The sequence below is a fragment of the Pantherophis guttatus genome, chromosome 6, assembly GCF_059756535.1.
Source record: "Pantherophis guttatus breed Tessera chromosome 6, ASM5975653v1, whole genome shotgun sequence".
NCBI lineage: Eukaryota > Metazoa > Chordata > Lepidosauria > Squamata > Colubridae > Pantherophis > Pantherophis guttatus.
In genome coordinates this window covers 43,062,470-43,088,924 of record NC_142068.1, presented here as the reverse complement: position 1 = coordinate 43,088,924, position 26,455 = coordinate 43,062,470, and the positions used below count along the sequence as shown (strand labels likewise).

General features: G+C 37.4%; 3 protein-coding genes across 4 annotated transcripts in view; 1 reads left to right on the top strand and 2 right to left on the bottom strand.

Annotated features, from left to right (window-relative positions):
* Positions 1-365: 365 nt before the first annotated feature.
* On the bottom strand, positions 366-6,522 carry SFT2D3 (SFT2 domain containing 3). The gene has a single exon (XM_034439762.3). It carries the CDS (start codon positions 4,183-4,185, stop codon positions 3,535-3,537), a length of 651 nt encoding a protein of 216 aa, XP_034295653.2. The 5' UTR covers positions 4,186-6,522; the 3' UTR covers positions 366-3,534.
* Positions 6,523-7,296: 774 nt separating this feature from the next.
* LIMS2 (LIM zinc finger domain containing 2) overlaps positions 7,297-26,455 on the top strand; it is a 29,656-nt gene continuing 10,497 nt past the window's right edge. Inside the window, exons 1-4 of one of the 2 annotated variants that reach the window (XM_034439760.3) lie at positions 7,297-7,545; positions 19,022-19,181; positions 20,228-20,294; positions 20,767-20,887. In XM_034439760.3, coding sequence (XP_034295651.1) covers positions 7,535-7,545; positions 19,022-19,181; positions 20,228-20,294; positions 20,767-20,887 — 359 coding nt within the window. In that variant the 5' untranslated portion in view covers positions 7,297-7,534. Of the gene's footprint in view, positions 7,546-10,626; positions 11,405-19,021; positions 19,182-20,227; positions 20,295-20,766; positions 20,888-26,455 lie in introns of those variants that run through there. The other variant, XM_034439759.3, reaches the window with a different exon arrangement.
* GPR17 (G protein-coupled receptor 17) lies at positions 21,190-26,197 on the bottom strand. The gene is made up of 2 exons (XM_034439761.3): positions 25,541-26,197; positions 21,190-24,281 (listed from the first exon to the last, which is right to left on the bottom strand). The coding sequence occupies exon 2, from the start codon at positions 24,253-24,255 to the stop codon at positions 23,239-23,241; it is 1,017 nt and encodes a 338-aa protein (XP_034295652.1). The 5' UTR covers positions 24,256-24,281; positions 25,541-26,197; the 3' UTR covers positions 21,190-23,238.

Here is a 26,455-nt window from a genome sequence, read left to right as displayed (position 1 = left end):
CCTATTTTCATATGCACTGCTGCTGCTGCTGCCATAACAGTGGCTCCAACTCTGGTGTGGCGGAGGCAGCTTTGAGCTCAATGCGGCGGCAGCTGAGGCTATCATGGTAGTGGATGTGTGAAAATAGAAAGGTGCCAGCTGTAACCTCCCCACTGTCTGCCCTGACAGCTCTGTGCTCTGCCCACCTGCTCACCTGGCTCTCCCTCTGGCTGCCAGGTAGACAATTGTGATGAGTTGTCCCCACAGAGAGTTGGCTGTGTGGAGTTTTCCTGTGGCAAGTTGTGTGTTACCTTTCAGATTTATTTCATTAGTACAATGATCTCTCATTTTTCTTGCCCTAAACCAGTAGACAAAACTAATTTTCATTCTAATTAAAAAGTAAGATCAAATTTAATAAGAAAATATAGAAAATAGTAAAAGTATAACATTTTAAACAAATTATTGATAAATCCCAAGGGTTGAACATCACAGAAAAGTAGTTATCCTCATATGCACAAGAATTTAAATAGTGAATGAAAAAAATATAGTTAGTAAATTGGTACATTTGGCACAACATACTTCCATGTCTTTTGATTACTACATAAAATGTAAAAACACATCACATTATAGACATTCTGTTAAGTTTTTAAAATAACATTTTTCCCCATATGTCACATTATACCAGGGAATAGAACAGCCTTTCTGAACTAGAATTCCGCAGAACTGTAAGGTTCCATTTGAAGTTGTAGCAGTTCTGTGAGACTATGACTGAAAAAAAAAAACTTCGTATATCACACAATGCTAGCATTTTCAATAATGGGAAATTTTATATGTGTTAACTCAGCTGCTGCTCTGCCAGTTTGCTCTTGTAAAGGTTTATAAAATTGGATTGTACAGATTAGAAGTGAATTGTATTATGACGGGTTTGCATTTTTATCACTTTTATGCAGGGGTTCCTTGAGACCATTTCAAGCATTCTTCTAGAATAAAAAAAATTGAGAAAAGCTGAAATAGAATAACATACTCAAAGTCTGTAGACTAAATTATATAGTAAAAATACACTTGGGTTGCAATCCTATAGCTATTTTCTTGGGTTTAAGCATCACTTAAGTTGTAAATAGAAAGGATTGTAAAGTTTATTTTATTGTACTAACCCAATTGAAACGTCTTCAAATAATCTTTTAAATGATTTCATGAAAATTTGTTCGAGTTAAATATTTAGCAACTTTTTGATTCACAGCTATTTTTGATTACATTACATGACATATGCACAGAAATCACTCAGAAATGCCAATTTAAATTAAAAATTACCATTTTATTAATTTATAACTCACTACTTGATCCCTTCTTAATGCACAAGTGTGGAAGTGCCACTAGATTCAGCAAGACTTGATTTTGAATAAATTGTCTAGAGTAGAGCTCTGTAGATTTTCTGCACTTAAATATAAGCATTTGCTTATAAGTTATTCCTTTCATTAATAAAACACCTATGACATAAGACCTTTCTTATTAAATAATATACATTTAGACATAGTTATTGCATGTACAGGTAGTCCTCGATTTACGACCACAATTGAGCCCAAAGTGAAAAATTTGTTAAGTGAGTTTTGTCCCATTTTACGACCTTTCTTGCCACAGTTGTTAAGTGAATCACTGCAGTTAATAAGTTAGTAACCCGGTTGTTAAGTGAATTTGGCTTTCCCATTGACTTTGCTTACCAGGTCATAAAAGGTGAAAACATGATCTTAGGGAATAGCAACGGTCATAAATATGAACCAGCGGCCAAGCATCTGAATTTTGATAAGATGATCATGGGGATGCTGCAAAGGTTGTAACTGTGAAAAATAGTCATACATTACATTTTTCAGTGCCATTATAACTTTGAATGATCACTAAATGAACTGTTGTAAGTTGAGGACTACCTGTATTTAACCTGTTAGAAATTATTTCCTAGAATGTGCTAGTTTATTAAGCATTTAAGTTTAAATTTTAAACATATTTCCCTAGATTTAACACTTTTGACTTCAGAGAATACAATATGTAAGAGGTATGCTTTGCAGGCTACAATTTTAAGAGAAATAAAATGTACATTTGCACTGCAAAATTGTGACACCAGCCCTGAATTTATGTAGTTTGTAGATGTAATAACAAGGCAAACTGGGTTGTTCTTACACTTTTAATACATGATTAAAGCAAAATAATTTGTAGATTCCTCTCAGTCCATTTCTCCTACTGATTATTCACTTCCCTCAGGAAAAAACAATCACTTGCCCTAATTTGTATTTGGGGCAAATATTTCTGATAGCCAGATCCAGACCCAGTTAAAATGTAGGAGGGGACTGATAGGAAAGCAATAGAAGGGAGTTTTGTACAGGGCAACCCTCTCCTGCTGATGTTGCGCTGGCAATAGCTGCTCAGTGGGAAAGCTCTCCTGTTTTAAATGGGCAACTCTTTCCCACCATGCAGACAAAACGGGTGCCTGGAGCAAAGGTTTGGTGTATCTTTCAAATTCCCCAAGGGATAGGTCACAGGGACCAAGATGCTTTGTATTTCTGATTAGTCCATCAGCTCACCTCTGACCATCAGTCTAGCACTCTTGAAAGATGTGAAGAGGGAAGGAGAACTATGTGAGAGAAAAAAGAAACACAGCAAGGTAAAATGAGAGGGAGCAAGAGGGTTAGACAGTTGACACTAGTGGGTTTCTTCTTCTTCACGCTATTCAGAAATATATTATAGATGCAAAAGCATTGTTGGAATGCAGAAGAGGAGCACAGAGTAAAGGAGGTGGGAATGATCAACTCTTTTGAGAAATGGAATTCCAGAACATGTACAGAATATATGTTCATGTGTATGGCTTTACATGCTAATTTCACCATTCAGATAATATTCTAAAGGAACACATCTCTAACAAACAATATACCTAACCTCATATAACCCAGGTCTACTCTGCAGTCCAGGACAAAGTGGCCAATAGGGCAGTACCACTGACTGGAATGGAGAAGTTGTAGTCACAGCAGTTGAAAGGCTAATAGCAGCTGGACAAATCCCAGTCCAATAACACCATCAATTAAACTGTTGACAAAGCATCCTAATCACACCCACCCCAAAATTGTGTCAGAAGAGGGAAAACACTTCAATAACTGGAATAGGTAAAGGATATGTTAAGCTGCCTCCTTTTTAGCCCAAGAGTGAGAGAAATCACAAGGCTGTAAATTTTAAAAATGGTTAAATGGGGTAGTTTGTGCAATGGTCAGAAGAACACACAGACTCTACAAAACCTTTGGCTCTTTCTACCTGCCAGTTAGGTAGTTCAGTTTCAAGTCACATCTTTTGTTTTAATACTTTAATATTCTCAGCAGTCAAAAAACCACAGTGAGGCAAATGAATTATCTCCCGGAATTCACAATAGTCGCAGAAGAAACTTTCTATTCAAGGATTCCTGGAATTCAAGCTGCATATCCTGCTCTGCGCTTTGCTTTGAAAAGCGGCCCGGGGTGCCTCCTCACGGAGCAGTCGTCCCAAGCCCGGGAGTTGGACTTCCGACGACAGAGTAACTCACACTGGAAGAGCTTTAGAAACACTTCGTCGCACGAAGCTCCCCAGGAAGCTGCTGGCATAGCGCAAACCAGCAGCACCGCCAGGCAACGAGGAAAACAAGTAGGCGCCTCCGGCTCCCAGCTGGACCACAGCACCCAGCACCGTGAGCAGCGTACTTCGGAGCCCGAGAGCAGCGTACAGAGTTCCGCCCACGGAGCCCAAATACAGGATGGCCAGGCCGCGCCGGTCAGGCTCGCCCAGGATGCGACTCGGGCCCCGCAAGAAACCAGCGGCTCCCAACGCAAAGGCCGAGCCCAAGGACCAGAGCAGCGCGAACTTCCGAAGCAGCAGGAGCGAGCCATAAAGCGCGGCGAGGCCGAAACAGAGAGCAGCCAGCAGCAGACACAGGGCGCTCCCCACCAGTCTCTGCCAACGGGACACCCCTGTCGGTAGCCACGGCTCCGGCTCCGCCTCGGCCGCCCCCGACCACGTTCCTGTCGCGGGGAAAGGGTTCATGCGCCGCAGCCAGACGCCCAAGCCCGAGCCGGTTTCTTCTGCCTTATCCTGAGGAGGGGCCTGAGGAACCGACAAAACCGTCGAGCCGCCGCCGCCGCCGCCGCCCTTGGACTGAGCTAAATATTCTTGCAGTTGACGGTTCAGATCTGCCATCTTGGCGAGGAATCTCTAAGGAACAGGCGGGAGGCGAAGACAATAGATGGGCAAGGAGGCTGCTCTTCGGCCCGGTGCTTCTGGAACGGTGGGACGCAGCCGCCTTAGCAAAGCGGCACTGCTAAGCAAGCAGTCGGCCGCCTTGGTTTGGTCTCTTTAAAAAAAAAAAAAAAACAGGCACCAACTTCAAACACGTGATCCTCGCTCAGGCAACTGCCTGCGTGCGTGCATACAAAGGTTCAGATGGGCGGCGGAGGAGCCTATGCAGGTAGCCCTGGCCTCGCGACTCTCCCACCTCCTCGCGGCCGCCTGAACGAGAAGAACATTTTCTGGGCGCCCTTTGGACGGGCAACTTCACCTCACTCTTTCGGCTTCAAAAGCATCAACTGCGCATTCGCAAAAGGCTGGAGAAACGGGGGCGGTACTTCCGCACTCTAGAGCCGCGGGGAAAGACGTGATTCGGCTATTGGTTGGCAATTGCTAGGGAGAGGGCAGAACTTGATAATACTCATCTTGTTAAGTATGTCAGATTAACTATTACTCCATAGCGGGAACATTATGGCCCTAGAGTAGGGGCTCTTTATTTTCATTTTGATCAATACTTCATAATTTCTAAGCAAGAGGACAAAAAGACCCGAAAGTTAGGGACAAACGGTCATGGGAAAAAATCTGTGTAGTCACTAGGAATTGAAAATGACGTCATATCAGTAATCAAATGGACAAAAATTGATAATATTTCCCATTATTAGTACATTTATGGTGAGCATATTTTCTCTGGTACATCAACATTCAAAATAAAATAAACCATTAGCAATTAAGCAGATCCTCCCCCTGTAACTTCAAGCATTATCCCAAAACCTTTCACCTTGTTAGCTGCTGATTGCACCTACATTTTTGTGAAAGAAATCCAAGTGAATGCAAAAAAACATTTTCGGTGACGTTGCACTTCATGGTCTTAAGAAGTTTATCATCCAGCTGAATCTAGTTTGGTGCTTTAATTGCCAAAAAAATTCTCAACATCCTTGAATCCTTTCCAGGTGATTTTCTCTGGCCCCACTAACAAATCTTTGAACTGCTTGTGATTGATGGCATATCTGATCTGTGGATCAATAAAAATGCCTTCCTTAATCTTGGCATCAGTTATTTTTGGAAACATCTGTCCAAAATAATGAAAACCTTTATCTTGTTCATCAGTTTCACAAATTTTTTCAGAGTTTTATGTAAGGTCGCGTGAACCGAAGGCAAAAATATTTTTGGGGTCAACAAGTGGTTCATGTGCCAAATTTTTCTGTGCTGGAACCAAATTCTTTGAAAATTGTCATTTCTTTTTAATATAATGTCATTCTCTTCCATAACTGTCCCATTTACATCAGTAACTACTTGATATATCTGAGCTGCATTCCAAGCAGCAGAACCATTACTTTTGAGTCTCCACAATATTCCAGTTGTACTTGGTGTACTGAATGTTTTTGTATGTTTTTTCATGTATGCAGCATAGCCAACAAGTACTGGAGGGTCTACATTGCCATTTTGTAAAAACAGATTTTTATAAAACAGTATGAGATAGGTTGAATTACAGGTTGTTTTCATGATTCGCAGCCAAAAATCTATAAGACACACCTAAAAGTGTTCAGGAAGCAAAATCCAGTAGAATAAGGTTGGGTTATTATTGCAGTTACTCTTAGATATTGTAAATGCAGTAATAAACACATCTGAACTGCGTTGATCTAACCTATGTGCATTTACAACATACTCCAGTTTCAGACATAATATATTGATTATAGATATATACCAATCCATGTACTCTTGGCAATGTACTCTTGGATCCAGGCTCTTGGCAATGTTCTACCTCATGTTTTCAAATTCCCCAAGCTCATTTCTGAAAAAGAGATCAAAATGTGTACGATCCCTCAATCCCATATGCTAGATATATTCATTACAACTTTACTGGTAATGAAAATTATTTTTGTTTAAATTTCATAATTTAATTGTATTAATACTTAATAAGTGTTGTTAACATTATTGCACTAACTTTATCTCCTTAAATTTTTGTCATATTCTGACAAAATAGAATGCATGCATAAATCATTTTTTTTGTTATGACCAAGATTGACCATTTTGGAGGAGTACCATTGAAGATAGTTGATGGACCAATAACAAATCCACCCTCCCACCCTCCCCTGTACATTCTGTGCCCTCTCCGCACCTTTTAGTTGTAACCTGTATTTTTATTGGGTTTATAGATGTATATTTTATGGTTTTATTGCTTTTAATGTTGTAAGTCGCATAGAGCTGCCTCTAAGCAACATGGACTGCAAACAAATTTAATAAATTCTGTAATAGTGGTTGTTGGGACATAATGGACTAAAGTGAGAACCACTAAACTAAAAACATAATAGCTCTATTGTTGTACAGGTAGTCCTCAACTTACGACCACAATTGAGCCCAAAATTTATGTTGCCAAATGAGACATTTGTTAAGTGAGTTTTGCCCCATTTTACAACTTTTCTTGGCACAGTTATTAAGTGAATTATTGCAGTTGTTGAGTTAGTCGCATGATTGTTAAGTGAATCTGGCTTCCCCATTGACTTTGCTTGTCAAAAGGTCGCAAAAGGGGGGTCACGTGGCCCCAGGGCACCGCAACCATCATAAATATGAATTAGCTGCCAAGCATCTGAATTTTGATCATGTGACCATGGGGATGCTGCAACCATCTTGTGAAAAATGGTCATGTCATTTTTTTCAGTGCTGTTGTAACTTTGAACAGTCACTAAACAAACTTCTTGTAACTGGAGGACTAGCTGTACTTGCCCAGAGTCACATTTTGTGAGATGGGCACTTTACAAATTTGTACTGGGATATTAAGAATACTCCTAAGAAAATAGCGACATATAATGGCCATAGGCACAGAATGAGGCCCGCACCCTGGTTTTAATAGGACCTGTTCAAAATAATCGTCGCTCTAATCCTAGAAACTATTTAGAGTATCTCCGGAGTAAGAGCAAGCAAGCCATAGCCCTATAGTAGCTGCGGTTTGCTTTCCACTGCCCTGCACTATGAAGTCCCACCGCACAAGACCGCCGCCCTCGCTATTTCATTATTTATTATTTCATTCCCTTTCTAGGAAAAATATGTGCTGGGCCGAGGGGCGGGAGGAAGATCAGGCCGCCTGTCCTGACCTAGAGGGGCGGCCCGCTACGGCAGCCAGCACCGGGCGGAGGACAAGAGCAGGCGGGCTGCGGGGCTGCTGCAGTCGGGACCGGGGTGCTCTAGCGCGCTGCTCGTCGCTCTCCCCACGACCCCCGCACCGAAGCTCTCTGGCCAAGAGTGCTTTGGACCCACGGCCGCCATGACGGGCAGGTAAGAGGAGAAACACAGCGAGGTCCCCCGCAGTCGCCTGGAAGCTCGGTTGGGTTTCACTTGCCAGGGCGGGTGATGACAAAACGTCGAAACAGCTTCGCCTCCTTCCTCCACGGGACCACTCGCCCTCCGCGACCGCTGTCCCGAGTGGCTCAGGAACTGCCAAGACTTCCCTTTCTCGGGATTTAAAAAGGAATTGTCGGGTTTTTCAATCTTTCGGAGGAAACGGGGAGTTGTGAAACACGACTACTAGCTGGAGAAAAAGCTTCTTTGCCCGTTAACCTTTGTACTACCACATATTTACTGAGGAGATGAAGTTTCCCTCTTCTGGCTGAAACCGCTCATTTCTCTTGTATGTGATGCGATCTTTTTTGCTTTAAGAGGCATTGAAAACCAAATGCTGTTGTCAACAGCAGATGGCAGCTCCTGACTTTCGCTGATGGCAAAAAGGAAAGCGGCATCAATCCTAACATGTATTTAGATGGGAGACCATAGGGAAATCCAGTTTTTCAATCCCAGACTGGGGGGAAAAAAATGCTGAAAAAAAGGCAATATACTGCTGCTGAATTCCGTATAATTAAACAAGTGGAATGTAAAATACACTTGCTACTTGGGGCTGATTTTCTCTTAAGCAATCTTTATGCGTGTCTTATTAGCTAATAGACTATTATAGAATAGTGAGATATAGCAAACGGGCACTTTATATAGTGAAAGCTTTTATCCTGTTGTTGGACTCTTCAGAAACCTGTTTAAATCTTTATTATTTGCTTCTCTAAACCTTTAAAATTATAGATGTTTTTCACCAGATATTGAACTGATTCTATGTTATTGTAAATTTGTGCTATACTATCTATAAAATAATTTTAAACAATAAAATACAGTTGGGTAGAGTGAATACTATGCAAATGTATGTTGGAAAGAGCAAAGCATTTAATGGTAAAACCAGTAAAATTGCAGAATTGTTCATATAGATTGTTAAAAGAATTTCTCAAGAAAAACCTGTAAACAGCATGATAAGGTTATGGGCAGATTTTGGTCTGATTTTAGTCTGCCTTTATTTGGAGCAACTCTGCTGTAAAGAGGTTCCAAGTTGCATAAAAATACACAATTGGGAGAGCAGTTACTGAGAACATAAATACAGGTTAAATAAAAATAGTTTTATGCAATATTTCTAGCTAACATTATTACTATTCCTTGGAATGGGTTCCTTTTGAAATCAAATTCTCTTTGTTTTATGGATTTTTTCCCAACAGTTTATAGATCATTTCTTTTTTATCAAATGGTCCACAGCACTGTTTCTAATTCCTTCTCCAATAGCTTGTTTCTCCTGCAAATGTTGAAGGCTAAAGCCTTTCACTTTTCAAGTGGGCAGCTGGGAGGATCTCTTGTACTGTGCTAAAATGAGCTTCCTTCCTTTTGTTTGAAATAAAGACATGCATCCTGAGGAAATCTGCTGTTTGTGTGACATGCCCCTGACATTTGGAGTTTTGTGAAAGCAATTATATTGTATTTGTTCTTACTTATATTATTTGCTTACTATTTTGTTATTATTATTGGAAAAATAAGAATTCTACATTTTCGTCTTGTTTTGCATAAATACATCAATCCTATCAAAAAATAATGAAATAGCAATAATAAATCATGAAAGTCTGAAATGATGAGACTCTATTAACCCAATAGTGAACTCTTAACCTATTTTTTGTGTTTTGAGAGTACAAATTATAGCGTTCAGGGTTATTCAGAAAATAATGTTCTAAACCTTTCTTACATGATTAAATATATATATATATATATATATAGTAGAGACCAATATATAGTACAAATATTCATGAACTATTTGGTATAAAATTGAGCTAAACTCATAAATACAAGAAAAAAACTAAAGATAAAGGTTTCCCCTGTCCAGTCATGTCTGACTCTAAGGAGTCATCTCTAAGTTCTAAGTTCATTTCCGCTCTTAGCTGAAGAGGCCAATACCATCCAAAGATATTTTTGTAGTCATGTGACCAGCATAACTATATATTGAGGCACATGGAACACTGTTACCTTCTCATCAAAGTGGTACCTATTTATCTACTCTAATTTGCGTGCTTTCAAACTGCTAGGTATTTGAAAGGTGGGGTAAGTAATGGGAGTTCAAACCCCATTGGGTCTTGAATCTGGGCTATCAGCTTTGCAGCTGACAAGTTCAGTGTCTAACTGCTGAGCCATCACGCCTCTACAATCAAATAAATTGCCTATTATTACAAATTTTTCATTGTTACTGATTCAGTATTTCTGCCCCTGTTCTGATATAGATTATCACATGTGTTAAAACCATAGCTACCCAAAGAATTATGAACCCACAATTAATGGATTATGACAGTAGGGCAGACTAGCAGAGAAGTAGCATAGATGAGTCATTACAAATCTTACCCTATGTAATAAATATAACAGAATCCTGTAAACATATAATTGTTCTTACTTGGGGAAACTTGACATTTTCCTTACTTAGATGAATCTTGATCATTTAATAGATGACTGATGAGATTTAAAAGATGAAGACCTTCTGACGTAAGACATGTTATCATGTCTATGTATGATAACAGCAAATTAGATAATGAACATTGATAGCATACCCAAGATCTTTCATTTCTAGGTCTGTGAAAACAATTAGTCCAGAACGGGAGAATTTATAAGGTTACTCAGCTGAGCCTTTAGCAATGATTGCTGTAAAAGGTTATTAGTAATACTGCTGCCAACAATCTTAATAAAATCAATAGTTATATTTTGGGAGATCGTTAAAAATAACTTTTTATGTGCTTGCATATTAGAGTTTGATACCTTACCTTATTCCAATTTGTTTCTGTTATAATTTTATATATATATATATATACAGAATAAGGAATAATAAATAATTTTTTAAAATCTCATTTAAAATATGATAACAAAAGTTAACAGAACAATAGATAAAGGAGAGAAGGACAGGGAGGACTGGATTACCAAAACAATTTAAACTTCAGAGTTATGTCTCCAATTTGTGTAACATGATACTTTTTCCAAAGTGGGTGTAAAAGCAACAACATGAGTCAGTGACCTTCTGAGTCTAGAATTATGAACTGGGGGCAGGGAGGGTTTAGAAATGTAAAATATGTTTCTTTACTGCGCTTCTTGATATTTTATTGGAATGTGATTTTTGGAGTGAGTTTCAAAGCCACTCTGCTCCTTTCTAGCATTTTTTGTTCTAGTGACATAATTTTTTTTTAGAGCATAACTAATGCAAAACTAGTTAAGGAGTGCTGAAATTAAAGGATATATTTTTATTATTATCATTTCTTTTTACTGATAAAATATCTACTATTAAAAATCTCATAGCTATCTTTTCTGATATGGCTACTCAATTGTATTGTTTATAATTTATTAAATTAATAATTTATTATTTATCACATTTCTGTGATTTTTGGTGAGGGAATTAAGGGGAGTTTGAAATATGGTGTTTTAAATTCTCTAAACAAATATAATTCTGAATTCGTAACATGAATGGGATGGATTGAAGAGAGAAGGAAAGCAGGCAAGGAATCTGTATAGTTCTTGAGGAAAAAGTGGTGTATGAGAAGAATGGACGTCACTTCTTTTAACTAGCAAATACAAGAACACAGTTTTTCTGGAAGAAACCCATTTCCTGAACCTTGTGAGTTTCTACTTCAGAGTTGCTATTCGGTTACCTTCATGCAGTTTTCTTCCCAGCGGTAAGAACCATGGCTGGTGTGAGACTTCGGGGACTAACATCTTCCAAACTCTATCAACGCCGACAAGAGCGCCTGAGTGGCATAGTGTCACTATTGAATGATGAGAAAGAGAGGGCAACTGGGATATTGGGGTAGGTTATTTGGATACCTCCTCAGATTAACAGTTGCTGATATATTTAAAATGTTTGCTCTGACTTACTTTGAAGTGGAAAGTAAGGAAAACCAGGTTGGGATTCCTCCCTTTGCTTGAAGGAAGTGCTGCTTTGGCTCTGATAACATCAGTTCTGTATAAAAACAGGAAATCTGCTATGGAAACCTTCATCACTTGAAGTTAAAATAGGTTAGTGTAACTAGCACTGCATGAATAGACTTAAAAGATATTTCTTATCTTACTTGCCAACAAGAATCAATTTATATTTTTTTTCCACCCAAAATAAGTTTACAATATTAATGCTTTGTTTAATTTTTGTGTTCAACATGCATGATTATACTGCAAAAGAAACAGGAATTCTAATCCTTTAAACCGGGCAAATTTTCCATATTTTCTGTCTTTAAAATATATGAGAATCTCCCTTCTAAAAAATCGGTGATCTTTAGAAATAATTTAGTTTTCAAAAGATATATTCTTTATGCATAGTTCAGTCAAATATGTCTCATTTCTCCTTAACAGAATTTGATGCATAGTGAGGCATTTACAATGAATATTTTAATGGGTTTTTTTAACACATGTAAAACCACTAGATGAGGTCATCAGGAGTTTGGGTGTTGGTTGTTATTAAAATGCTAATGATACCTGTATCTATTCTTACATTTTTTTCCCTAAGGCAATGGGTTTGTCTTCCAGACAAAATATAGTTATCAGTTTAAAATCCCAAATACTTTAAATTTGAATTGTTTGAAACAATTCCTTTCTCTATATGATCCCCAAATTTAAGATAATCAGAGACATCTGTTTTGAGTGCCTCCAGCTTACGCAGTGATAGTTTAGGAATAAGCTTTTTCTATCATTGCTCCTGAATTATAGGTAGAAAGCAGCCCATATAGGTATCATGAATCTATTCCCTTAAGAGGGGTTCAAGGAAGCTATAAATCCCTGCTTTCAGTCTCTTCTAATGATACTTAATAGCTTTACATTTTAATTTGACTTTTATTTTTTATTATTTTGATCTGTTTATAGTATTTTTCTTTAAATTTGGTTTGGTTTGGTTTAAATTTTGATGTAAATTTGGTCCAGAGGGATTGAATGGATTGGAACTATAGTCTAATACTTATTACACTAGAATATCCTTAAAAGGAGTTCATATAACAAAATGTTATGTAAGTATAACTTTATGGATATAAAATGTTGGCTGACTCGTCTCATTATACAAGAATGAAAAAACTATGCTTACTATGTATCTGTCTTCTATTTAAACTGTAGAGGAGCCTTCCCTATCTTGGATTCTGGTCATTGATCTCTTGGCATGCAACCCTGCCATATGTTTAAACACATAAACAAACCTACTTCCTCTCATCAAAGATCAGCTTGCAGAATTCTGAACCAATTGCAGCCTGTGAATTATCTTCAAGGCAGCCTCAAGGAAAGCGCAAGTTAAGGTGTATATGCTAAGTCACTATTGTGAGATTATCTCAATTCTCAAAGGGTTGCAACTAGGTTCTCCTTACGTAGTTACATTCAGTGTAAGTTAGTGTACTTGTATATAGTGATTTTCATTCTCTCAAATATTACCCAGACTCTAGAATCATCTTTGAGGTGGTCGGTGATTGTCCTTGCTACAGCTGCTGAAAATCTAAGCCAATCAGTACTTCCTCAAGCTTGAAGGATAGGGAAGAAAGCAGACTTCACTGTTGTGGGAATCTCTCTAGTACCCAATTTCTCCCACACAGTGTCTCCACGGCATCCCTCTAAACAGTTGGCAGTTGAAACAGTTGAAATTAAAGACGTTTTTTTTATCATGTCTTTTAAAAACTACCGTAGTTTGCGGATGAGCTCTGCTAGTCTTCTTCCATGTTGTCCTTGCATTATATGTTATAGATGACTCCTGTTTTTTGCTTCTTGGGCTACTGGGTCATTTTGGTTTGCTTAAGATATTTTGAAGGGCTTTCATTTGTATGTTACTGTGATGCCATGTGGTTGCAGTAGTCTGTTTATTGTTTGTGCGATGTTTTTGATGTATGGGAGTGCAGCGGGTTGTGTGATTTGATACTTTTTGATAAAGTTGTGTGGGTATCCATTTTGTTGGAAGATGTCTAACTCCTATCTTACGTTTCATAACTCCTAATGTAAGTTACGAAAGCTTGCTGCTGTTCTAATCAAAGACATCTTTTACTATCTGACATTTTTAACACTTTGCAAGTAGGTGGCTATGTGGGATGGATGAGAAAATCCAGAAATTCTTGTAAAATGCTTGTAAGGTCAGAAGTAACAAAAGGCATAACCTCTGGCAAGATGCAGATCGTGGTTTTTTTTTCTCTCATGGAAATTCAAACTTCTGTTCTTGTAATCCATTAGCATTTAGTTTTCCACGTAGTACTCATCTGGAAATGACATTTGTGTCATGACAATCTCTATCTCCCATTTTTATTTATTAACACTCTTCTGGTATTTTGGCAGTCCTTGCTTTGAACAGTTAGCATAGAAGTTGAAAGCATCAATAGAATATATCTATAATATTTCTAATACCGGTATACTATACTTTATTCTAAAGCAGGGGTGTCAAACTCAAGGCCCGTGGGCCAGATCCAGCACGTGGGGTGCTTAAATCTGGCCTGTGGGGCTGGCCTGGAAATAGCAAAGGACCAGCCCGCAGTGCCTCTGGCAGCCAAAAAGGAGCTTGGGGGCCTGTCCGCGGCCTCCCCACGGCCCATTTTTGGCCTGGATAGCCTCCTGCAGCACTCTGCCGACCAAAAGTCGGCACCCCACCCCACCCCACTCCACCCCATTTTGGCTGGCAAAGTGTTACAGGAGGCGTCCATCCCAACTTCCATATTCCCCCACCCCCCGGCCAGTCCGCAGAAGAGAACTACAATGCTGATCCAGCCCTCGAAGAAATCCAGTTTGACACCCCTGTTCTAAAGGATCTCTGGTCTATTATTTTTAAGCCATTAAAAATAATGGGAAATAGCTCATGAGTTCACAAGTTAATTATAAAAATTAAAAGGCAGGATACAAATAAATCAGATTCACAAATCATATAGAAAAATTAACAAGCAGTCACCTTCACAAACAATATAAAAGCTGATATATGTATAAAATTCAAAAAATTTAAATCATTATTCTACATACATATTCAAAGAAACTGGTAATGGAAGAGGTAGCTGTATTAATCTATTGGAGCAAAATTTGTTGCTTTTTACAAACAAAAGAAAAAGTAATTTTATAGAGAAAATAGCATTAGAGCTAAGTACTTAACCCAGCGGATTAGTTGTAGAAAGCCTGGTTTGTAATGTATATAAAAAATAATGGTTACACTCAGTTTTGCTAAAAATGGAGGTGTTCTAGTGATATTTATTTATTTACTTATAACCTATCTTTCACTCAGGAGCAAAAAGATGTTCCTTCCTCTTATTTAGTTCTATAATATCATTCCTCTGAGAGAATTCTAACAGAACATTAAATGTAGGATATGTTTCCTGCCAGGCATCAAAAATTTGTGAAAATGTCTTACAGGATATAAAATATTCTACCTTTAATTATGAGGTATTAATTGTCAACAGAAAATCAGATTTCAAAAGGGAGGTTCTTTTGTTTTGAAAATGACTGATGTTCCCAAAAAGACCAAATCCATGTACTGAAATCGTTTTTTTTAGTGGACATTTTTCCTAGATGTTCAGATGGCAAAAAGTATATTGTCACAATTACATTTTGTGTACCACAATATCCTTTCTGAATCCTTTGGTCCTTCAAATGGTTATCTGTGCCTTGTGAACATCAAGATTACATAACTACAGTGTGGTAGGAAAAAGAGGAGAACCATGCAGATTTTTTAAGTGAGTTTTGCCCGTTTTACAACTTTTCTTACCACTGTTCTTAAGTGAATCATTGCAGTTAAGTTAGTAACTCAGTTGTTAAGTGAATCTGACTTCCCCATTGACTTTGCTTATCAGAAGGTCGCAAAAGTTGATCACATGACCCTAGGACATCACAACCATCCTAAACCAGTTGCCAAGCATCTGAATTTTGATCACATGACCAAGGGGATGCTGCCATGTCATAAGTGTGAAAAATAGTCATGTCATTTTTTTCAGTGCCTTTGTAACTTTGAATAGTCATTAAACGAACTATTGTAAGTCGAGGACTACTTGTATTAACACTCAGTAGTATTAAACAGGTTACAAATATATGAAAACGACACTGTAAAATTAATTGGGTATAATTAGCTGTATATTATGCATATACAGCTTCTGGGTATGGCTTCTGCAACCCAACAAGACAGACATAGACTTCAGAGGATAATTAGAACTGCAGAAAAAACAATTACTACCAACCTGCCTTCCATTGAGGACCTGTATACTGTACAAATCAAAAAGAGGATCCCTTGCATCCTGGACGTAAATTGTTTCAACTCCTGCTCACAAAACGACGCTATAGAGCACTGCACACCAGAACAACTAGATACAAGAACAGTTTTTTCCCGGATGCCATCACCCTGCTAAACAAATAATTCCCTCAACACTGTCAAACTATTCACTAAGTCTGCATTACTATTAATCTTCTCATCGTTTCTATCACCCATCTCCTCCCACTTATGACTGTATGACTGTAACTTTGTGACTTGTATTCTTATGATTTATATTGATTGTTTCCTAGTATGATTTGATTTGATTGCTTATTTGTACCCTATGACTATGACTATCATTAAGTGTTGTACCTTATGATTCTTGATGAATGTATCTTTTCTTTTTATGTACACTGAGAGCATATGCACCAAAGACAAATTCCTTGTGTGTCCAATCACACTTGGCCAATAAAGACTTTTAATAATTCTAATAATTCTAATATGACATAGCAGAATTTAGCTATATTTAGAGTAATACAGACATGAATATCTGAAAGTAAACATAGATAAAATTGATCAGAATGAACAGGAAATTTGCTTAAATGTGGGATTATGGGGCTCCCCTTGAAGAGCACTCGGAGGCTCCAACTGGTCCAGAATGCGGTCGTGCGGGTAGTTATGGGCGCAACTCGTTGTGCCCCCGTGACACCCCTCCTGCGCGAGCTGCACTGGCTCCCAGTGGTCTTCCGGGTGCGATTCAAGGTGTTGGTCATCACCTTTAAAGCGCTCCATGGCACAGGACCCGGGTACCTTCGAGACCAACTTCTGCCACCAATAGCCTCCCACCGGCCAGTTCGCTCCCACAGAGAGGGTCTCCTCAGGGTGCCATCAGCCAAGTTATGTCGGCTGGCGACACCCAGGGGGAGGGCCTTCTCTGTGGGAGCCCCAGCCCTGTGGAATGAACTGCCCCCAGAAATACGTAAGATCTCCGACCTCCGGGTGTTTCGCTGCGCACTGAAGACCCTGTTGTTCCGCCAGGCCGGGCTATCAACATAATAATTTTAAATTGGGGTATTTTAAATTTTCGGGGTTTTAAACCGGGCCAAATCTATTTAATTATTTTAATTTTTAATCATTGTTTTGTCTTGTGTTTTTAAATTGGCTGTACACCGCCCTGAGTCCTTCGGGAGAAGGGCGGTATAGAAATAAAATTATTATTATTATTGGTTAATCTTTAGTGAGATTCACAGCCTTTGAGGCTGGTTAATAGCTCAGCAGCTCGAGTCCTAACCAAGGACCTAGGAACTGTTAAGGTATCGTCGGAGGATGTAAGCTGTTCCGAGTAAGGTGGTTTTTTGTAGAGTCAAAATGTTCAAGTCCGGCAAATTTAGAATTTCTAAATAGCGGGGTAGCCCTTTGGGTATTGCTCCGAGGGCTCCAATTACAATCGGGACAACACACGATTTCTTTTTCCACAGTCGCTCAACTTCAATTTGTAAGTCCCGGTACTTTGTGATTTTTTCTTGCTGCTTATCTTCAATTCATGCATCACCAGGTATTGCAATGTCAATGAACCATACTTTTTTCTTTTCAACTATTGTTATGTCAGGTGTGTTGTGGACCAAGTGCCTGTCAGTCTGAATCCTAAAGTCCCACAAGATCTTGAGTTTCTCATTCTCTAAAACTTTCTCAACCTAATGTTCCCAGTGGTTTTTGCTGTACTCAAATCCAAACTTCTGGCACAATTTCCAGTGAATGATTTTAGCAACACGGTCATCATTATTATTATTATTATTATTATTATTATTATTATTATTATTATTATCAACTTTGACTATATGCCAGCATAAAATGGCCAATATATAAAAAGAATTTAACAGTTTCAGTAGCCCTTTTGCTACATGGCAAAACCTCAGTCCAAAAAGGATAACTTTGTATCTCTGTTCTATGACTGCAGTAGGCATCAAATCAGGCTGAGGATAATGCCATCCTATATTGAATGATTCCAAGTAAGGTAGCAGGTCTACAAAGAGTGAATGGTTGATCAGAAGTAAACCCATGGAAAGAGATACCAGGTCTAATCGGAGATCAGTATTTTTAATCTGCTGCTTTGACATTACTATTGCATGTACCCAAATATACAGAGTTAGATCAGTGAAAATCCAAGGAACGCCAACTTTTTTTGCCTATTTGTAACCAAGGGTTGATCTCAATTTGACTGAGTTCTTCACAGTAAAGAATTGCTTTTGAGAGACAGCAGGGACTTGAAATATGTTCCTAAAAATTGATCTGAATTCTTTCTAGATGGCCAAAGAACTGTCTGGGTCTCATTGGGCACCAAATAATAGCTGCATTCTAACTTCAGAAGACAATTGGAAGGAATACAATTGTTACTTTGATTTGTCTCAATTTTAATCAAAATGTACAGATTACTTGGGAGGTAAAAAAGAAAGGTAAAGGTGGGTGGTTTTGAATGCTTACAAAAACCCCCATTGTCTAGCTTTGAATTTAGAAATTAAAGGGGGTCTAGTTAGAAGCCACTTGTAGAACACTTTCATCCATGACCTTCTACAGATGTTTCCATGAAGTCTCCAGGAACTGAACATAGCCTGAAAAAGCTTTACCTTGACCTATGCTGCTTTTTAAAGGTAGTTTAAAGGGCATCCTTAATAGCTACTACCACTTTATGTAGTTTTCTGTGACTTTTTGATAAAACACCATTTAAATCATAATATATTAATATTCTGTAGATGGCATTAAATAAGAGCCAAGCAAATAGCTCACTTTCATTTGAGAGATAGAAGACTACTTCTTTCGATATAATTAAGCTCCATTGCTTTATAGTACAAGAGTCTATGTATTTATTAAAAGTCCAATTACGAGTTTAATCCCCATTAAGTATACAAAGGATTGCATCCTTAGAGTCAGATAGACTGTTAATTGAAGTATAGTCACTAGCCTAGTGTAGTTCTGCACCAGAGACACATTCCTTGTATGTCTAATCACACTTGGTCAAATAAAGCTGTTCTATTCTATTCTATTCTATTCTATTCTATTCTATTCTATTCTATTCTATTCTATTCAGGATAATTAAATATTTACCTTCTAATTATTTTTATAATTGGCACCTCTACTGTGCTTGAATCTAAATAAAGGTATAAAATGGACTTTATTTTTTATTACTGTAACTTAATTTAATGGCTACACTTTGCATTTAGAAATATTTTTCATTTTTCTCTTGTTTCTCAGTAATATGTCAGATGCCCTTGCAAATGCTGTATGTGAACGCTGTCGAGCCCGTTTTGATCCAACTGAACGTATTGTAAACAGCAATGGAGAACTGTATCATGAAAACTGCTTTGTCTGTGCTCAGTGCTTTCGCCAGTTTCCAGATGGCCTCTTCTATGATGTGAGATTATTATACTTTTAATAGTTGGGAAAGTTACTTAGTTTTTTTCCTTCCTTGACTGAGAAGCATAACTGAACTATTTTCTATGCAGTATACAATTGCCTCAGTTCTAATTTCAGTGTTCCATTTCTCTTTTCTCCCCTATGTAATTTTTAATATCATCCATTCAGCAGAGTCTCACTTTCTTAGACAAGTAGCTAGAAGAGTTCAGCAATCACCAGTTCAGGTACTGTGCTAACCAGATTTCTTCAGCTTAGAATCTTGGAGAAATATTGGAGTTGGAACTCAAAAAAATTCTAGCCAGCATGACTTAAGAAAGTGCTAAATTATAGTTTAGGGCTATGTCTACTAGCTTGAAACCCTGTACTCCTTTCACATCCTCTTGCAAAAAGTGATATTGGAAGCTCTCATTTCTGTGAGCATTAATTGAAGATCACAAATCCAAACATTAAAAAATGAGTACTTTTTTCTGGGATGTGTTTAAACCAATGTCATAAACCAAGCATGAAACCTACATGTTTTAGTTAACCATAGTTAAGAGCAACCATAGTTTATCCAGCTTTAAACATAACATTATACTGTAGTCAGTTAACATTAGGAACCATGATAGTGAAACAGAAGGAAGGGAAAACTAATATTAAAAGAATAGGCTAAGTATGTCTCCCTTTGTTTTTGTTAATTGATTTAATTTAATAAAAATGCAAGGCTAAACAACGTCAGAAAATCATGAGCTATTATCTCTTGTGCATTAAAAGCAAATCTTTTTATAGTCAGTAAAAAAGGCATATTTAAAATCAGAGAGAGTAGCTAGCAAAATGAGATGAGTGCTATTACAAAATATCTAATTAATATTACAATTATAATAACTATTGTGATTTGAAGGTGGGTTAATGTTTTGGAATGAGCTTCCCAAAAGTAAGAATCAGTAATGCAAGATTCCCCCAGATATTGATGAGGGAATACTATTGCTTTGTATCTGCACATTCTACAGTTCTTGGTATGGTGAATGTTTTATAAAGATATGTTTTCCTGCATATCTCTTTCAGTTTGAAGGGAGAAAATATTGTGAGCATGATTTCCAGATGCTATTTGCACCATGCTGTGGGGAATGTGGTAAGGTTTCCACATAAATGATTCAAATCTAATTTTGTCTGTTTATTAACAATGTTTGTAAACTATCTGATTATGAGATCCTGGGTGTTCTATAACTAACTTCTTAAGCAGAGGCAGTAGAGAGCAAATTAAAAAGAAAATATTATAATTTATTTATGACTCCACTGGTCATAGGTAAGAACAAAAATAATGCATGGAAAATTGTATTTTTTTAAAAAGACATTCAGAACTTTATAATGGAATCTTTGTGGTTCAGTGAAATAGATATTAGTTCTGTCTCTAACAAACCTGTATTTATCTCAGTGACCTTGAGCAAGTTAGACATACTCTTAGGTTTCTCATTACTGTAATAAAGCAGACTACAAAATGTGTTTTAAAAAATTTGCTACCCAACTACTACTATGGAATTCTAAGGACCAGGGAGTCTTCTGAAATGAATTAAGGTTATAAAGTGTGGTATTTCTGTTTCAAGGTGAATTCATCATTGGCCGAGTCATCAAAGCAATGAACAATAATTGGCATCCCGAATGTTTTCGTTGTGAACTCTGTGATGTAGTTCTTGCTGATTTGGGTTTTGTGAAGAACGCTGGCAGGTAAGAATAGATAGATAGAAATATATCTGCATTTTATATGTTAAAATGTTAGCAGAGATAGGCATAGAAACTAAATGTGAAGTTGAATGCATTGTGTAAGATAGTAATAAGTTATGGAAAGGAAGATATGTCTCTAAAAAGTCTGGAGATTGAATGTATTAGCAGCCATTCTCAAAATGGTAATTCTTTTAGACAAAATGCCAGGAAGTAGCTAAGCGTCTTTATAAATACAGTTATATTAAGATGAATAATACTTACCAACAGTGTTGGTAGTGTTGGTGGATAGACAGAATTTTGCACCATTATAAACAAAATTGCTTTATTCTCCTTTTGAATGTATTTTCAGTTATGTAAGAAATATAACAGTTTTTAAATATACATTTTAAGTACAAATGTGAATATAAAGAAAGTAAAAATAAAAGACAATAAATGCAAAAATAATTTGGAAAAAAAACCACAAAATAGAATAGCTTCAAAATACATGCAGCAACTTTCCATTTTCTAGCCTATTCTTAGCATTTACGTTATTTTCCTTAATGAAAATAATATTGGAAATTAAACATTTTATTTATTTGTGAATTCTCTGAACCTATCTTTATGTTTTATATTTCTTCTATCATATTGGCTAATAGAGTTTAGATTACTAAAAATAATTTTTAGAAAAATTAAAGGCAGTCCTTGTGCCTTTTCTTTAGTAGATATTAGGTATTTGTGGTCACAACATACTTCAATTTAGAAAACAGAACTCAACTGCTAAAAGGCAAATGGAAGTAATTTACACTGTTTTAGCTAAACATTTATGTGCATATGTTCTAAACATACTGGAAAACATCAAAACTTATAAAATGCACAGTATAAAGTTGACTAGGATCTGAAATGTAGCAATAGCACTTAGATTTATATACCGCTTCATAGTGCTTTACAGCCCTCTCTAAGCGGTTTACAGAGTCAGCATATTGCCTCCAACAATTTTATTTTACCCACCTCAGAGGGATGGAAGGCTGAGTCAACAGCCTGGTGAGATTTGAGCTGCCAAATTGCAAGCAGCCGGCAGCCGGCAGAAGTAGCCTGCAGTACTGCACTCTAACCACTGAGCCACTGCCGCTCATGTAGAAAGATAACAAGCATGATAGTACAAACTAGTGATAGAACTGCAGCAAAGTTACATTGTCAAAGTAAAGCAGGTAGCTGTACAAGCTCAGTTGCTCCAGCTTCAGATCATCATTGTTCTAAGACAATATGGCAGACTCAGTCTACATTAAGTAGGGCTAAGTGCCCAGCTGGACTTACATCTTACATTATTAAAGTGAATTGAGTTAATGATTTGTAGCAAGCTCTCTAAGAATTCATTAACCATATTAAAAAATCTGCATATAAAATAAATTGTGGTTTGTGCATTCACTGCTATTGAAAATGGTATCTACAGCCAAAGCTGTAATTAAAAGGAACACTTCGTTGAAATGTGATGTTTGTAATTTATTCGTCTTGAGATGTAATAAAAAGCATCAGCAGCTTTCGTAATCATCTACAACTATGGTAGGAGAGTTATAAAGTTTGTTTAAAACTAAACCCCATATTCATAAACCTCTCAAAAGTTTGCACTGTAGATGTAAATGTTGAACAACTTTGGGGCTGAATTCCTGCCTGCCTTGTTATATTGCAGATTGCACAAAATAGGATTTGGACAGTTCTTGGATATTACTAAAACTTCTCTATCCACTGTTTTAATATTTTAAATGGTCAATTCTTTCATTACCTATGAACATTTATTTTCTGGAGAAGTTACCAAACTTTTGTTCACTGAAATTTCAATTTATATTTTAATGGAGTTATTACTTAGTGCTATTTGCTATGCAAAAATTATCACAAGATTCATAATTTCAGACAACCTGATCTAATTGTTGAAATGGTTATGATAAGGTAAAGTTGCCTCTTAATTGTCTGTAGATCAAAATAATGCTTATGAAAAATCTTATTGGCAATATTTCCACTGATAGTAACATTCAAAAGAGTATTCCAGGAAATCAAAATAATTATGTGTCCTGATAGTCTTTGTAACTATTATCTCTGTAATTCCCCTCCACTCACCCATCCCAGAAAATTAAAAATGCTAGGGAAAAGGCAAAAAAGGGAGATACTATCCATCATGGCCAACAAGGAATAGCAGGGCTTTCGAAATAGCACCATCTACCACCTCCCTACTTCTTCCCAGTTAGGATTGTGTATATGCTTATCCTTAACAATTAAGTATTAGATCTTGTGTTTTTGTAGAAAAGAAATTCTACTTTCTAGGAGATCAAATTGTACTGGACAATAAACTTTTGTTAAGGAAGCATTTTGTTTTCAAGTATTTACAGTTCAGATTTAGCACTTAAAGAGCTGTCGTTTGTTTTCCCATCATAACTTGAAGGTAATCTTGCAATTCTTTTGGGGCAAAACAAACCACATAAGGCCTCTTGAAACTTTTCAGCGACAAAAAAATACATGACAGGATCTAGGGCACCATTTAAGCTGGTGAGGCACGAAGTAATGCGATTGCCAAGTGCCAGGATCCTCTGCATTGCACAAGAAGTCTTCACACCATCATAATTGAGGATATAAATGTAGCGGTTGACATGATAGGGCACAAAGCAGACCAAGAAGATTGTAAGAACCATGATTATCATTTTGATGGCTTTTTCCTTTAGATGATTTTCAATGCGGTGCCCCTTCTTCAGGCTTCGTATGATCAGTAAATAGCAGGTTACTGTAGTAAAAAATGGAAAAGTGAATGCGATAGCCAGGGAGACAAGAGCGTGGCGTGATGCTTTCTCCCTGTAGAGTTGGAGGCAGATGGTGGTATTATTCATCTCAACTGTTTGCACACTGATCAAAAGAGGTGCCATGGCCACCGCAACTATAACCCACAGGAAGGCACAGGTCAAATGAGCATAGAGTGACCTGCGGAGTTTGAGGGACTTCACAGGATGCACGATAGCTAAGAAGCGATCTATGCTGATGCACATGAGGAAGTAGATGCTCGCATACATGTTGAGGTAGAAAAGAAACCCTGTGAGTCGGCAAGGGAGCTCTCCAAATGGCCAGTGATTGCCTGAAAAGTGGTAGACCAACCGAGTTGGTAAGATGAGCACAAAAGACAGATCGGCTACAGCAAGATGCATCAGGAAAACATTGGCAGGGGTATCTGATTTTTGGTCCCGAATGAAGAGCCAGAGTGCCAAAACATTGCCCGAAAAGGCTAGGATGAAATTGAGAAGGTAGAAAATAGCAAAAAGGATGTTTTCCATGTGACTCTCTTTGCCACATTGCTCTGAATTTGACAGGGAAATGTTGAATAACAGGCCTGAAGAGTCTGCTTGGCTGTTCATTCCTCACAACTGTCTTCAATGAGAGCCTGAAATACCAAATAAATAAACTTGGATGAAAATATTACAATATCAAGAAATCTGTATTTTATTATTTATTATATGAACTAGTAAAACTTGCTGGGTTTTTTCCTTGCTATTGGATGTTGATTAGTGTTGTCTGATAATCCCCTCCCCAGACTTTTGAAAAACCCACCTCCAGATAATCGGGAGATCCTCTAGAATTAGTTGCATAAACAAACACGTTCTATATTGGCACATGAATCCCAGCCATTCTTTTTATAAACTATGCATGAAAATTAGGTACAATTCTAGGAAAGGATGTTCTATTTTAAATTTTTTGGTTACCCATATTTCAATTAATTGCCCTACTTGTCATAGGTACAGAAGCCTAATTATCCATATATATAATATGCAATATTATGTTTTTATGTATGTATGTATGCATATATGTATACAAGTACCTTCACTTGAAGTTCCAAAGAAGCGGTACATACTGTGCATTGAATGTATCATTTGCTTGATTGAAAGTGCTTTGTAGACAAATCTTTGTAAATAAAAGTGATATAAATACTGGAAAAGCTTCTGTTCCTATGGTTAATTTCATTCAAGTCTTTAGACATAATGAAAAGCATAGAAATCATATAAATGAAAAACTCACCATTATTTGGATCTAACTCTAGTATTACTTGGAACTTAAAACACTTTATACTAATTGCAAGTGTTAATTTTGCAACTAGACCACAGTGTTCCAGATATTTCAAAAAAGATAAAATAAAGAATTTCCTCTACAGCAAAAAGGTAGGATTACTTTATGTCTTAATGAAGCTTGAACAAACATTCCCAAGTTTCCCAGCAGATTGTCTTTTGTTTGTATTCAATTCTCTAGTTTATTAAGAGAATCATAGCTAATTGTCTTAAAAATACATTAGAAATCACAGCTATTCTATTTTCTTAGAACAGCAATGCTTTTCATTCTTCATCCAAAGTGAATGATACTTCATAACACTCTTATGAGTATTATGAAAATTAAAAAATCAACTTGTATCAATTTGTTGTAACTTGGTAGGTAATTCATTTATAAATGTAATATTTAGTTCGCAATCTTCTATTATGGATACATCTAGTAATATTGAGTAGAACACCCAACTGTGTTCTTATCATTATAGACAGCACCTTTTGAACAGTAATAACAGAAACTGTTCGTTTGGAAACACCAATACAAGTTAGGAGATGCTGTATTTTCTAGGCTAATAAATGTTGCCCACTCTGATACCAAAGCTCTTACCTCTTGCAGTTTGCTTGCAGTCCGATTGAGTTGTGATGAAAACCTTTGAGCTCTTTATAACACCAGCAAATTTAGGAAAAAGAACACAGCTGTAAAAAGTTCCGTCAGGGGTTGACTGTAGGAAGTTCAGTGAAAAGGGTGCCACACTATATAGAGTTCTGCTAGGTGTGATATTCCTTTATCATCTTGCTCACAGAAGAGGAGGGGAGATAACATGCCAGTGGTGAAAGACACTCTTAATTCCAGCTAAGCTGTTGGAGGAGGGAGTTGATAATTGTTACTGTATTTATGAATATTCCAATGTTTTCCCTGCTCATTAAAGTCTCTCTCTTTGGATCTCTGCTTTTTACACTGTGCCTTTGGAGTCCTCTGGCTGCCTTAGAGGTCTTGGAGAGTATTGCAGAAGGGGAGGGGAAATCTAGTGCTACAGACACAACAGGACATTTCAGAAAGGGATAATTCCATAATGGTGGGAATGCGGGTGAGAAGGACGGCTACCATAGTAACGGCTTTGTGATTCTAAGACCTCCCTTTGCTTTGCACTGGACAAGGATCTATAGGATAGTAGACAGGGGCTTCCAAATGAGCTGGGCTGCTAATGGTTTATCAGTGGAAAGGGCTGAAGGCCCCTTATTCAGTAAAACGGGAGGGCATTCTTCTTAGGACACTTGCAGTAGGGTCTCTATGTCTTGCCCTGTATAATTAGACTTCATTCCACAGAGAGGAATAAAATTGATGCCTTTATCCTGAGAGCAACACAGCTGCATACTCCCATTTATAAAGGGACGCTGTCTGCTTTCTTTCTGTGAACTGTAGCTCTTGTCTTAGTATCTTCAGCTTTGGGGAGGAAGAGCAGAGAAGACTTGTGAAGCAAGTGTGCTAATAACATTCCTTTCCACTTATGCGGACTGGGCT